General features: G+C 36.2%; 2 protein-coding genes across 2 annotated transcripts in view; both read left to right on the forward strand.

The window, feature by feature from the left end:
• Positions 1–313: 313 nt before the first annotated feature.
• Positions 314–15378, forward strand: part of LOC111988173 (MATH domain and coiled-coil domain-containing protein At3g58370) — a 24313-nt gene continuing 9248 nt past the window's right edge. The window contains exon 1 of the mRNA XM_065779101.1: positions 314–400. Coding sequence (XP_065635173.1) covers positions 355–400 — 46 coding nt within the window. The 5' untranslated portion in view covers positions 314–354. The remainder of the gene's footprint in view (positions 401–15378) is intronic.
• Positions 720–5628, forward strand: LOC112016907 (uncharacterized). The gene is made up of 8 exons (XM_065779099.1): positions 720–796; positions 996–1005; positions 3000–3148; positions 3236–3405; positions 3493–3705; positions 4765–4861; positions 4961–5121; positions 5320–5628. Exons 1-8 carry the CDS (start codon positions 720–722, stop codon positions 5475–5477), a joined length of 1035 nt encoding a protein of 344 aa, XP_065635171.1. The 3' UTR covers positions 5478–5628.

Consider the following 15378-nt stretch of genomic DNA (forward strand, 5'->3'; position numbering starts at 1 on the left):
GTAATTGCCATGTGGAAAAAATGCCACATCAGACGTGAACAACCCATGAAAATTGAGTCCCAAAAACTCGATTTATAGAGCCTAAATCGAGTCTCTTAGACTCGAGATGCTAGTAAAAAATATAGTTTCAAAACCTTAACTACTAACTAGATAGTTAGAAAAAAAAAAAAAAATTAGTTACCCATTTTCGCCTGTCAAGCACTATTTTTCTTTTTTGACTTTCTTTTTCTATCATTTGAAACGACCCCCCAAATGCGCCTTTATTTCCCTCTATCTTCTATGTATAAAAAGGATGCAAATTATCAATATTTTTTGCAAAAAAAAGATTTCCAGAAACCAGAAAATTTTGAAGTGATGAAGTTTGGCGACTCTGCTACTACCAACTTCTGCGATGAACTCTGTATGTTCTCTTTTCCCTCCTCTTCACAATTATCAAATTTGAGTCTATTATGCTCTGTTTCTTTGTTGTTTATTTCATTTTAGTGTTCATAAAAGTACATCATGAATGTTATTTATTTTTCCATATGAGTTATATAAATTTCCCAACTTCTTTTCTAAAAACAATTAAGCAATTAGAATAAGTTCGATTTTTTACTTTTTTGAATCAGTCTGTCGAGCCTGCAAATATTTTACTGTAGTTGTATGTGATAAACATTAGAATCATCATAATTGAAGTCGGCATCTCAAATGAGAAGTATATGATAGTCTTTTGCTCGAAAATGGGTTGGTGCCTACTAAGACCTCTCCAAAACCCCGCAAAAGTAGAAGCTTTGTGCACTGAGTACGACGGTTTTAGGTCTTTTCTTATACTGCTTAATCTCTTCTGAAAGCTATGATACACGATTATACAAATAAAAAAAGAAAAGAAAATGGAGAGTGAACACAAGACTGAGACAGACTTGAACTATTTTTTGAACCTATAGAGATATCTATGTGTTTCTACTTTGGAGTTGGGGTCTTTATTCATGTTATAACCTATGTGACTATTTTGATAGGGATGACATTGTAGGTTTTGGAAATAGAAGGATTAGAGTGTTAAGTTCCAATTTACGATAATGAGATTATTATTTTTTAGTTAAAATTTGTTTATTTGTAGAAAATGGCTCAATTTAGGATTAATACGCACTTTCTAAATGTGTTTTGCACTTCACGAAGTATGTCATGTCCAAACATGACATTTAGATTTTATCACTTCAATTAAATCATTGTATTTTCAAGGGGACTCTGAAATTGTGTTCAAGGCAGTATCGTTGGCTACACCCCATCCCTCTCTGCATGATCATTTTGTTAAAGACATTCAATCTATCTCAAACTCTTTTAGAGCTCACTCCTTCTCTTATGTAAGAAGGCAGGGTAATTCTGTAGTCCATACTTTAGCTAAGAGAGCTAGGTTTTCTTTCCCTTTAATTGTTTGGATGGAGGCTGCTCCTCCAGAATTTTCTTCCTTTGTAATTGCTGATTATCCAGCGTGATTCTTAATAACATCGGGGTGGATTCTCACCACAAAAAAAAAAAAAAAAAAAAAAAAAAAAAAAAGAGTCAAAATGGTCTTTAAAGTATCCATATAGAGGGGAAAAAAGGTTTTCATGTAACAGGTCTGCAGTCGTCAATTTATGATCCCAAAATATTTTATTTTTATTTGTATGACATGCCGAAACTTAAAATTAGATTCTATCACTGCACGTCAATTAAATCATTGTATTTTCAAGTTGGATGATTGAAAATTCATAGGCCACAATCTGAATGACCCCTTGTGATAAACCCTAATTAATTAATTAGCCAAGTTGTTAATTAATCAATTAAGCATGCAATTGCGTGGAAGCACAAACAAATCACCAAATACTAAATATGCAACGAAAATAAATAACACGGTGATTTGTTCACGAATGGGGAAAACCCTAACGGCAAAAACCCCACCGGGTGATTTTAGTCACCACTCCCGAAACTCCACTATTATCAAATCAAGCGGTTACAAGAAAGGAATCCCAAGTACCTTACCAACCCACAGTTAACCCTTACCCCAATACCCAATTGGACTTGATCTGTAGTGACAATTTTCACCTTTGATGCACGGCTCCCAAGTACGTGACTAACCAATTTGATGCGCGGATCCCAGTACGTGACTTCAGAATACCAACTTGAGGAAGAATGGTTGGCTGCAAAGTTCTTCAGTTCATCCACGTGATGAATAGCAGGAAGATGCTTGGTTACAAAACCCTATGGTGCAAAGACACAGCAACTTCTTGATGGAAGATGAACTAGGTCAAGAACTTCATCTGTTGAGCACAATTTGCATAAACAGAGATTGCTCAATGATAATACAACTTGTGTCACCCAAAACGGCTCTTAAAATAATCTTTTTATATGTTTAGGGTTAGAAGAAAAGAAAGCCCAAAAACATATTCACGGATCCCAAGAAAATTATATTGGAATTCTGACTTTTTAATTCTCGACAGATAGCAGGTGTTGAGGTAGCTATCGAGAGGTGTCGAGATTTAAAAACTTTGCACTTCAGCTTGCTTTTTCTTGGACAGACTTGATGACTTCAACACTTGACCTTGAAACATTGTTTCTTGAAGTATTAAAAACACCTAGAACTACCCAATTACAAGCAGAGTGCGTTTTGTCAAAGGATTAGCCAATTTACATAACTAAGTGACATATGTTCTTAAACAAGTTAAAACATATATGTCCTAACAAAAATCATTAAAGAAAAAGAGTCAAAGGTCTTATTATTATTATTATCTTTTGCTATGTAAAAATTGGGGGACTGGACTAACAGCTTGAATCCCCCCAAAAGAAGTATGTATGACTCCAAAAAAAAAATTTTATAGGAGTCTCGATCAAGTAGAGAATATGACTAGGCAATGAATAGACAATGCATTTAGCTATCAATAACATTCCATGTGATAGATTACAAAATGACATCTGCTGCATTTGCATGAACCAGTACTGCATTATTCATTTTAAAATTTCTGAGTTCAATGATTCTGCTTTAGGACTGCTTGTTTGAAAACATTTCCGAACCCCCATCCATATGTCATTTACCTCCAACTCATTACATGCTTAAAATAGAGTCATACTCTATACTGTCCGAGACTGTGGAAAAGTATGAGTCCGGTGTTTTTGAAGCTGGCGGGCACAAATGGTGGACCCTACTGCTCTACCCACTTAATTATTTGTTCAATTAAAATATAAATGTTTTCTTTGTCAAGAGGTCTGTCTTCTTTTACAGGAGGTTGTCTCTCTATCCCAAAGGAAACAAAAAAATGAATGGGACTGGTCATATCTCTCTTTACTTAGCAATTGTAGAGACAGAAAATCTTCCTCGTGGTTGGGAGATTTATGTCAACTTCAAATTGCTTGTGTTTGATCAGATTCGGGACAAGTACTTGACCATTCATGGTTTGCTCTCTCATAATTGACGCAAATAAATATGCATGTATGTATAATGGTTTCATAAATTTATTTTCTATATCATCTTTTGTCCAGATGCTGATGATAGTTCAATTAAAATATTTCATGACATGAAGACTGAATGGGGCTTTACCAAATTTCTTCCCTTGGATACTTTCAATGATGTTTCTCATGGATACCTTGTCAATGATTGTTGCCTATTTGGTGTAGAGGTTTTTGTTCATAAACATAGTGGCAAACTGGAGTGTGTTTCCATTACAGAAAAACCTGCTAACTGTACTTTGACTTGTGAAAGCTCGAAAATGTGTTGAAAACACAAGAGCAATTTAGACCTCCAATTAAAATTATGGCTTGGTTGATTTTACACTAACTTAATACTAAGTGCGGAATAGTGTAAACACAAGCGTATATGCAAGACAACTACTCTAATCCATAAACTAAGCAACACAACAGTATAATGGAATTAAACAAGAGTAGGGAAGAAGGATGCAAACACAGAAAACACCGAGACGTGTTCTCGAAGAGGAAACTGAAGAACTCGGCGAAAAACCTCTCCGTCGCCCTCCAAGCGGAAATCGATCCACTAGACAATCAGTTGGGATACATGGGTTAGCAAGAGACCCTCCAAGCCTAATCTACCCGCTGTACCTAAGCCCTCCAAGCTCCTACTCCAACAAGGCTTCTCGGAACCGTGTCTTGTCTAGCTCTCCGGATCCCGCAACAAGCTCCATGTTGCATCTGCCATCCTTGGCTTCTTCCAATGCTTCCCAGCAACTCCAAAACACTCTCTACACTCTGAATAGGTGTGGGTTGTGTTTGGGTACAGATCTCCTCTCAAGGTATGATAATAGGAGAGGGATGGAGAAGAGGCTACAATGATTTCTCACTAAGGAGGAGTAGTTCTCTCTCAAAAGATCGGTGGGTGAGTTGTAGAAAACCTATCTAGGGTTTTTCTCTCTGAATAGCCACACCAACATATGTGGGTAATGAGGGTATATATAGAGTGGGCAAAGATAGAGTGTATCAGAAATGACAGATCAGCTAAACAGAGCGTTTCGCGGGTATCTCGCGGGAAGGCCTTACCAGCGAGATACTCGCGAAAAACAGCTGTCTACATCTGTCCTGACTCTTCGCATTCCAGCATGTGCAGGGCACATGTGTCACTTCGCGGGAAGCTAGGTCGCGACATACCCGCGAGAACTCTTCCATCATCAATTGCTTGAGTCTTCACACTCTCTCTCTATCACACAACCCTTACAACAAATCCCACAACAAATACAGGGTATAAACGATTGATAATAATTACAATCAAATTTGGCACGGAATAAAAGCCAACAAAATACATAGTTGTAAATAACAACTTTACAACTTGGAAGATTGAAAACTTCTCGGCACTAGATGAAGAATCATATTCACAAGAATTCACTGTTGCAGATTCACAATGGTATTTTTATTACTGGAAGTTGCACTTTTATTATTATTAAAAGGAAAGTTAATTTTTATGTTTATCAGCATTATTTTTAATTCCTTTTGCTGAATCCAGGAAGATACTGGTTTATCCCAAAGGAAATTCTAATGGAAAAGCCAAAGCGATATCTGTCTACCTCTGCTCATGTAATTGTCTCCTATCGGATCTCAAATATTTTGCAGAATTCAAACTGCGAATAAGGGACCAAATCAACAAAAATCATGTAGAAAACGCAGGTAAATCAGATATTTTAATCATATTTTCATTTCAAAATGTTGGGGAAATATAGGCTCCGGTGGGGTTTTGTTTCTCAATTTGCTTAATATTCTACCAGAGCTATGGTTAAACCTGAATTTCCTCATTATGTATGTGTTTCCTGTTCTCCTTCACTTGTTTTGTTCCACTGTAAACTTTGTTTCGTTCTCTTTTTTCAGCTAAACATTGGTTTTCTAAATCATTGAAAGACTGGGGCTTTTTGCAATTTTTGCTTCTAGAGAATCTCAATAATGCATCGAAGGGTTTTCTGGTGAATGACACTTTAATTGTGGATGCAGAAATTATGGCTGTGTCTAACATTAAGCTGTTCGCATAGTGATGGTGCCTACTATTTTTCTTGGAACCGCATTTGGTAAGATAGGCAGATTTTTTTTTTCTTTTTGGAGACTGGGAGATTATCCTTATTGCAGTTGTAGAGATAATATCAAATTTGTAATAACTTATATATTTGTCATGGTTATCGTAAATTGTGCATGTTATGTTACATGAATGTTCTAACTAATCTCTTTAGCTCCTAGTGTTTTGCATGCATATATATATATATATATATATAGAAGGGTACCTATCAAAATTCATTTTTTCTGCTTCTTAACCAAAGCTTTGACAGAATGCCAGCCTAATGGTGGTGCAATTCAAATTTCTCTCTCTGCCTTATGGACCTTCTCTCTCCCTCTATCTCTCTCTCTCTCTCTCTCTCTCTCTCTCTCTTTTTTAATATATTTTATTTTATTTTATGAATGGTAAACTTAGTGCATTTCATCCCTATAAAAATAGTCACATGTTGCCAATGCCATCCTAATGGCTGGATGCATTGTATCCAAGCCATGTCCTTATTGTAGTCACTTTGGTTTTCACGTTTAGCGGCAAAATTAAAAAAACATAATTGATACAATAACTCACTTAGTATAAAAATTCAAAAACTTATATGAGACGCATGACACAAAATTGAGAATTAAATTAAGAATTTAATTAGATTTTCTCTGAGCTTTACCTCTCTCTCTATATATGTATATGGATGAAAGTTCCTCCAATTCAAATCACATGATATATTTTATAATTACGTGAACAAGTGCTTAAGATGAAAAGATAAGTGTTTGTCCAAATAATACCACTTACTTCAAGTCAAGTCCCACACCAATGATCCATTTTGAAGGGAATTCAAACCCTGAATGTGAAAGAGTCTTGGGCTATATAATACGGTCCAAATACAGTGTAATGAATCATATTGGGCCAAATTCCTTCTATAATTATTGATTCATTGGGTGTTTTTTTTTTTTGGCAAACAATATACTATTTGTAAACACTCATTTAATATTTCAATTCGTGACAAATTGAGATCATTTTGAGAATACTAATGGAGCCAATATAGTTTTGTTTTATAATTTTTCTAGAAAAGTGTAATTGTTGATTCATTGTGTGTAATATTTTTGGCAAATAACAATATACTATTTGTAAGCACTCATTGATATTTCAATTCATGGCAGATTGAGACATATTCATTTTTTGGTGTTTATGTAATGATATTAGTACATTACAAATTTGAATTACTCTAATGACAAGATTTATTTTCTATTTTTCTATGGGGATGTAAAAAATTGATATATATATATATATATATATTTTTTAATAAAGAAATTGAAGAGCATTAGAATTATTGCATAAAGTTCAATTCGGACAAGAATTTCCTCATCCCTTTATTCCAATGAAAAAACAAAAAGTGCACCTTAAAATAATCCCATTAAATTTAAAAATTAATCCAAATTGAGAACTACAAAAACAAAAAGTTAACCTTTCCCTTTGTCATAGTTACAACAATATCTTGTTAATCATTGAACACTATCAAAAAAATTAATCAAATTGGGTACAAAGGTGTGGAAGCAGAATACTAGTTCCATTCTTATAATGTCACAAACCATTTTTTAGCACTCATACATAAATAGTCACTTCAAGTGACATCCAACATTAACACTTGGACTTAAACAAAATCCTCTTATGCATTGCAACTTTGTTCTTTTCGCTACCACTAGGCCTTGGCCTTGGCCTTTCCCTTGTCCTTCTTGCTTCCACTAGCGCTATTCTTCTCTGTATGAATTTGACTTGATTGTTGAGTACCCATACATGATTGCCAAGTACCCTATATAACAATACAACCACAATATCAATGCATTATTTTGAGGGAGTGACAATGGACATTCATCCATGAATGCAACACAAATTAACAAGAAGATCAATAGAAAGAGCTTAATGGAAAGAAAAAAAAAAAATATATATATATATATATATATTGAAAGAGCTGAAAGAAAAAAAAAAAAAATATATATATATATATATATATATAAAGAACACCTTGGTAATTGTTCCCTCAAAGCTAGATATTTTTACTAGTCTACTTATTTAAATAAAACAATATAGATAAAAAAAAAAACTAGTAGGAAAAACTTCAAACAAAGTTGGGCACACAACCAATAGCCCAGCAACAACACTAAAAACAACCCTCTTCTATGTCACCGAAGTACAAACAACTACATTTGCAACCACACTACACAAATACAAGTCCAACAATAGTCAAACCCCAAGCCTAAAAATTAAACCAAACAAAAAAATTGCAGAGAACAATGATGTTAAGAAACAATAGAAAAAACTTCAGCCTGGCTAAATCCTACTCCTGGGCAATGCCTACACAAGTGAATCCAATGAGAATAGTGTTAGGACATATATGTTTTAACTTGTTTAAGAACATATGTCACTTAGTTATGTAAATTGGCTAATCCTTTGACAAAACGCACTCTGCTTGTAATTGGGTAGTTCTAGGTGTTTTTAATACTTCAAGAAACAATGTTTCAAGGTCAAGTGTTGAAGTCATCAAGTCTGTCCAAGAAAAAGCAAGCTGAAGTGCAAAGTTTTTAAATCTCGACACCTCTCGATAGCTACCTCGACACCTGCTATCTGTCGAGAATTAAAAAGTCAGAATTCCAATCTGATTTTCTTGGGATCCGTGAATATGTTTTTGGGCTTTCTTTTCTTCTAACCCTAAACATATAAAAGGATTATTTTAAGAGCCGTTTTGGGTGACACAAGTTGTATTATCATTGAGCAATCTCTGTTTATGCAAATTGTGCTCAACAGACGAAGTTCTTGACCTAGTTTATCTTCCATCAAGAAGTTGCTGTGTCTTTGCACCATAGGGTTTTGTAACCAAGCATCTTCCTGCTATTCATCACGTGGATGAACTGAAGAACTTTGCAGCCAACCATTCTTCCTCAAGTTGGTGTTCTGAAGTCGCGTACTCGGATCCGCGCATTGGTTAGTCACGTACTTGGGAGCCGTGCATCAAAGGTGGAAATTGTCACTACAGATCAAGTCCAATTGCGTATTGGGGTAAGGGTTCAACTGTAGGTTGGTAAGGCACTTGGGATTCCTTTCTTGTAACTGCTTGATTTGATAATAGTGGAGTTTCGGGAATGGTGACCTGAAAATCACTTGGTGGGGTTTTTGCCGTTAGGGTTTTCCCCATTCGTGAACAAATCACCGTGTTATTTATTTTCCGCTGCATATTTAGTATTTGGTGATTTGTTTGTGCTTCCACGCAATTGCATGCTTAATTGATTAATTAACAACTTGGCTAATTAATTAATTAGGGTTTATCACAAGGGGTCATTCAGATTGTGGCCTATCAAATAGTAATGCCACGTTCAAAGAGTTTGTGAAGGACATGAACAAGATGAACTCAAATGGTGAATCATTTGAAGGTTTCTGCATTGAAGGCTTCCATAAGGTGCCGGAACCATTTAGAAGAAGAAAATTTGAAAAAGAAAATGTTACAGTTTAAACAACTAAATGTAATATAACCACAGCTTTTTTAAAATTTTCTTATGCAATTTCTAATTTCAATTAGTTTATATGAAAGCACACATAAACCCAGCCATGAAAACTAGTTTTAAGTAATTGCAAACCCATCTAAAATCCTACCAAACAACGAAAACCCATTAGAACATTGATCATACCTCTCTTAGGCAATTCATCAAACAATTGTATAGCATACTCAAAACCAATTTTGATCAAATGGAAATTTCACCATAGCCAACTCTACCCAATCCACCATAGGTCTTGAAACACTTGGATATGTGTAAAGTGTAACGGGTAAGCCCAAAAATTAAATCAAACAAAAAAATTGCAAAAATTCACATATGGAGATTGAGATTAGAAAAACAGAGAGTAGGAAAAAAAAAAAGCGTACCGATGGCAAGACAAGGTATTGATTTGATAGGTGTGAATAGTTTAAGAAGTAAATTGGCCAATATAAAAGTTCAGGGAGTCTTTTGGCCAGTGGTTGAAAGTTTAGGGGGGTGTATGAACATTTTTCCTTATACTTAATACTAAAAATGGGTAATTATAGTAAACCCACCTGTGGTTTGGCCTAAATTCACGTTGCCTACCTGTGGTTTGAAAAGTGTCACTTTGCCCACCTGAGGTTTGCACCGTTAACCTTCTGTAATCCACCTCTCAATTTGCCGTTAAAAAAAAAAAACACATTTTTAGACAAAAATAAACATAACTTTGAATCAAAAGGATAGGGTTTGAAATTTTTTCAAAAATGGATGAACATTGAAAATGAAATTTCAAACCATTACAAATAAGCACTTTGGCTTCTTCCTGTAAAACAAAATTATACATAAGCAGAAAAGTTTCAACTTTCAATCATCAATCATCAATCCCTTGCATCCAAGCATTCAAGAATTTATTTTCGAGGGAGATGCTTTAGTCATCATCAATCTGGTGCAAGGGGAGGATTTTTGCACTTCTTACTTCGATAATATCATTAAATTAAGATTGCAAAGTTTTAGCCATTTTTGTTTCAACCATATCAAAAGGAATTGAAACTATGTTGCTAATGATTGAGAAAGCCAAGAATGTTGACATCTGGTTTGGCTGGATGATGTCCTAGCTGAATTGGAATATGATGTAACTTGTGGTATTTCATTGTAGTTCTAATGAAACACAATACCCAACAATAAAAAAAAGGCCTCACCTAATGGTTAGATCTACCAATTTGACCTAAAACTTTCCACTAGAGGTTACCAATTTCATAAGAATACAAACCAATCTCAACCACAGTCGCAACTTCACTGGATTCTTCAAAGCGGCAGAGAGGTTGTGTCTTTTCCCGAGACCCAGTGGCACCAAATCCAACACCACCACTCCCACAGCACCCTCAAGCCAACAAACCAAACCCCCACGCATGTGTTCAACTAGACACAAACAAACATTTTTCTAAAAATAAAAAAGAAAAAAAGACACAAACAAACACTGCCATGCCATCACTATCAGCTTGTCACCATTCACTCCAAATGAACAAAAACCCGGACAAAATTGCTAAATGCCCTTTTTGGGCAAACTAAGCAGTGTTTTGCTCGCTTTCTCAAACTAATTAGGGAAATGCCCCTCTTTTGAAACTCGATTTTCTCAAAATCGAGTTATAAAAAAAAAATTTCTGGAGCCCTATAGCGGCGTTTTTAAGGACCTATAGTGACGTTTTGTAACTCGACTTCCATTAAATCGAGTTATAGGCAATTTTTTTTAATTTTTTTTACCTATAACTCGATTTCTTATAAATCGAGTTACAAAACGTCACTATAGGTCCTGAAAATGTCACTATAAGCTCCTTAAAAACGCCGCTATAGGGCCTAAATCGATTTTCAGAAACTCGATTTTCAAAAGATGGGCATTTCCCTAATTAATTTGAGAAAGAGGGCAAAACGCTGCTTAGTTTACCCAAAAAGGGCATTTAGCAATTTTGTCCACAAAAACCCAATAAAAGAATTGAGGAATTGCCTCTATGAACAAACTCCTAGATCATGAGCGGCTGGTCAAGTACAGGCTCCAATAATAACCAGTAGCATAACACAAAGTATAAAAGTTTTTTTATTTTAAATTATTTGTTGGTTTGGTTATTCTACTTTTTCTTTTGTTCTTCTTTTACTTACACTACATTTAATTTGTTTTCCTCTTTTAAAATGGAGTTACGGTGGTGGGTGAGTAGTGTTACATTTAAATTTAACAAAACCCTCACTTTTGATCTCATTAGTTTCTCGTCTTTTTAGGTTTTTTTTTTTTTTTTGGAGAGGAGTGAGACATAAAAAGTGAGCAAAAATATATTTTTATCCTCGTTTGTAATAGAGGTGGATTATGGAAACCTAACAGTGCAAACATCAAGTGAGCAAAATGACACTTTTCAAACCACAGGTAGGCAACGTGAATTTGGGCCAAACCACAGGTGGGTTTACTATAATTACCCCTAATAAAAATAATACTTATTAAATGTACTTGCCTATATATTAGAAACTAATAGATCAAGGTGATAAGGCCACAAAATGGCCACGTTACCTGTACTTGACCTGATGGCCTATCAAGATAAATATTTTAAGGGTAAATTCCATAAACAAACCCTGAGGTTTGGCTTAATGCCAACCAGGTCCAACACATTTCAAACCAAACCAATTTGGTCTCTAAAGCCAACTTAATCCAAGACACTATTAACCACGTTAGTTTCTCTCCCTTCTCTTCTCCGTTAGTCTCTTCTCTCTTCTCCTTCCCTCACTTTCTTTCTCCCTAACCTCAAATTTGCCATAGCCACATGCAAACAATAACCCAATTCTACTCATACCAAAACTCAGCCAACTCCACAAAAACAAACCCAAATCCAAAAAATCAAATCCACCACCGTAGCAAAACTACAACCATAGCCAAACCCACCATAGCAAAACTACCACCATAGTAGAACCCACAACCACCCCCACCCTCACCCTGAACAAAAAATTCAACCCCATATCAAAGCTCACCACCACCGAAAACCACCACTGACCACAATATCCAAACAACCCATAACAAATCCAAACCCATATCGAAACCCACAACCACTGGCCATAAAACCCAAACAACTGACAACAAACCCACCACATATCAATACCCATAACCACCCCCAAAGCAAATCCACCACCATCGGAACCTACCACCACTAAAAACCCAAATTCAAGAAAACCCACAGCAAATCGAAACCCACCATTGGCAACCCACAGCCAAGCCAAACCACTAACCCGAACACACCACTTCCTTTGCTTGAGAGAGAAGAGATAGCTAACCCAAACCACCAACCCATCAAGGGTTAATTTGGCCAAGGAAAAAAGAAAGAAAAAGAAAATAGAACAAGTAAAGGAAAAAGAAAATAGAAAGAGAAAGTTAGAGAGAGAACCATCTTGGTTGTAGCTCGCAGCGACTATAGCTTGCCGGTGGTAGCCATGAGATTTTGGGGGATTAGAGTTTAGGGTTAGGGAGAGGATGAGAAAAGGTTGAGATGAGAAATCAGAGAAGAGAGAGATGAGAGAGGAGAGAGATAATAGACTTAAATGACTAACCACTAACGGACTTAAACGGCGTGTAGGGACCAAATTGGGCTTAAGAATGAAATTTGTTAGTTTTGAAAAGTTATGGACCTGGTTGGTATTAGCCCAAACCTCAAGGTAGGTTAATGGAATTTACCCATATTTCAAAATTCTTCAACTTTTAAGTTTTCTTATTTACTTATTATGTTAGTGCACACAATTGACATGTGAACAAAACAATAAAAGAAGCAGATGAGAAGAATAGGAAGCAAACACAAATGATTTTAAAACATGAGATGCAAACACAAGGACAACATGCGATGTGTTATCGAAGAGGAAACCAAAGCTCTCGGCATAAAACCTCTCCGCCGCCCTCCAAGCGGTCAATAATCCACTAGAAAATGTAGTTGGGATACATGAACAGCAATAGACCCTCCAAGCCTAATCTATCCAGGTACCTAAGCCCTCCAAGCTTCTTGCTCCAACGAGGTTGCGCCGAACCTTTTTCTTTTCCAGCTTACCGGATTTCACTATAACCTATAGCATCAACCAATAACCACTGGTCCCTTCCAAACTGCTTCCCTTAGCACCAAAAGACCTTCTTATAGACGTGGGTGTGGTGAGAAAAGGATTTGGTCAATAACCTCTCAAGAATGTATCAATGGAGAGGAAGAGAGTAGAGGATTTTGAAGAGTCTCTTAGTGAAGATTGGGGATGAGGCAATCTTTTTTTCTCTAGGGTTTCTCTCACAAAATTCTCTCTAGAAGCTCTCTACATTTTGTGGGTATAAGGGTCTATTTATAGTGCTGTGTGTTTGGAATACAAAGAGTCAGTTTTTTCCAAACAAGGCTGGTTGGCGGCTTGGCCTCGCGACTGGTCCAAGTCACGAGTTCAAGTCGCGAGATAATGGCCTGACCAGCCTGAGACTTTTGTCCTGTAGTGCGATAGTTGGCGTGACCCTTCACCTCCCCTTATGCTTCTCACGTGCACAGCATTTGGCAGTTTGCAAGCCGCGAGTCAGTCGCTAGTCTTAGCCACGAGTCCCTGCTTCTTTGCACAAAGATGAGCAATTCTTCACACTCTCTTCACACACTACCTTTACATGAATCCCACCTAAATACAGGGTTACTAAGTGCTAAATTACAAGCAAATTGGCATGGAATAAAGCCAACAAGATGATTGATAAATTTCAACCTTACAATCTCCCCCTTTGGCTATTCCGTGACAAAACCCTATAACAAACTCTAGACTTAATGCGTGAGTTGGAAACAGTTGGAAAACTCACTCACACCTAACTCTAGAATCTTTGAATCTTTTGAACCATAAAAACAAGAACTCCTGAAACACAACAACACAATAAGTTCATTGTATGTAGAAAACTTGTAATGCATATGGAGCAAGCACAATGTGATCAAGCACAATGGAATAAAGCAATAAACCATGGCAAGACCAAAACAAGCAATCACTATAAACAAGTGATCATAATGCTTATTCACACTTGGAATGAACATCCGGACATTCAAGCTGACAAACACAAGGCAAATCACTTGAATGACCAACACTCAACCAATGCACAGTACATGAAGTATATGCATCTAGGAATAAAGTCCTACAAGGGCACAAAAGTGACAGTACTTAGAAGGAAATGCATAACATTTTGTTATAAGTACTGATTTAGCAAAGCACACAGGCTGCATAAAGCAAGATACAAACCATAAAGCCTACAAAGTGCATAGAAACAAACCCTAAAAGCTTACAAAAGCAATATGGGTACAAAGCATAAACATAAACCTTAAAAACCTACAAAGGTACCAGGTACAAACAGTAAAAAGTACTTCCCTTATCATATCACTCCCCCTATCATGAATCATAGGAGTTGTGATGAACTTGGAACATATATACCTGTAACCTGAAACACTTGCACAAAACACATTAGACCCTCAAGGTAAAACAAGTAATAAACGGACAAGTATAATGTAACAAGTAAAATTGCGATCAAGAATATGATGTGAAACATGTGAGCAACTTGACCAAGCACTAAACACCCAGATAAAGTTTTCTTATTAACACAATGTCTTCTTCCCCTTGGTATATGCATCTGCCCTATGGAATATCTCTCCCCCTACAAGTGTGCACGAGAAATAGAATTTCTCCCCCTAAGAATGTGCACAAGGGTCATATAGAAATGACAAAAACTCTCCGGTATACTCTCCCCCTTTTTGTCAGGAATAGACAAAGGGTCAAGGAGAAACAAGGGCAAGAGATGAAAGTATGAACAATGATAATGATGCATAAGGGGTGCGAGATGAATGAGAAAATGAAGCTCAATCCTAAGACATGACATGCTAGGATGAAGAAACAATGTATGAACCAATGCCTGACAAGGGTAGCAAGGTGTGTGCAAGAGGTGGCAAAGTGCAATGCATGACCAGTGCATGGAAAAAGTACATGTGGGGCAAAGTGTGTTAAATACACAACCAATGAACTAAACATGTTCCTAATGAGGAAACATGAGAAACCCCAAAGTTTGATACTCATCAGAGTCCAAACAAGCGAGAAAATGTCTAAGAGGCATTTTATCAAACACCTAGCGTGCACACTATGAATTACAATGTAAAACAATGCATGAACATCATGAAATCCATCCTTAATACATGATCTTTTTGCCGCAATAGGCCAACATCCAAAGCAAATCATCAAAAGGAACCAAACCCAAACAAAAATTTGACCAAAAAATATTTCCCAACCCCTATAATGAAAATCCCAACCAAGAGCACAAAACTCACCAAAAACATAATCCAAGGATCCAAAACAAAGAAAAGAGTTTCAAATTATCTT

This window comes from Quercus suber, unplaced genomic scaffold (assembly GCF_002906115.3).
Source record: "Quercus suber isolate HL8 unplaced genomic scaffold, Cork oak 2.0 scaffold_199, whole genome shotgun sequence".
In the NCBI taxonomy this organism is placed as follows: Eukaryota; Viridiplantae; Streptophyta; class Magnoliopsida; order Fagales; family Fagaceae; genus Quercus; species Quercus suber.

What these genes read in the sequence shown, in the direction of transcription:
- LOC112016907 (XM_065779099.1), top strand. Translation starts at nt 720, where the DNA reads ATGGGTTGGTGCCTACTAAGACCTCTCCAAAACCCCGCAAAAGTAGAA. An exon ending in CAAGTACTTGACCATTCATG is followed by an intron (nt 3,406 to 3,492) that starts GTTTGCTCTCTC and finishes TCTTTTGTCCAG; the next exon opens with ATGCTGATGATAGTTCAATT. An exon ending in TGCTAACTGTACTTTGACTT is followed by an intron (nt 3,706 to 4,764) that starts GTGAAAGCTCGA and finishes CAAAATACATAG; the next exon opens with TTGTAAATAACAACTTTACA.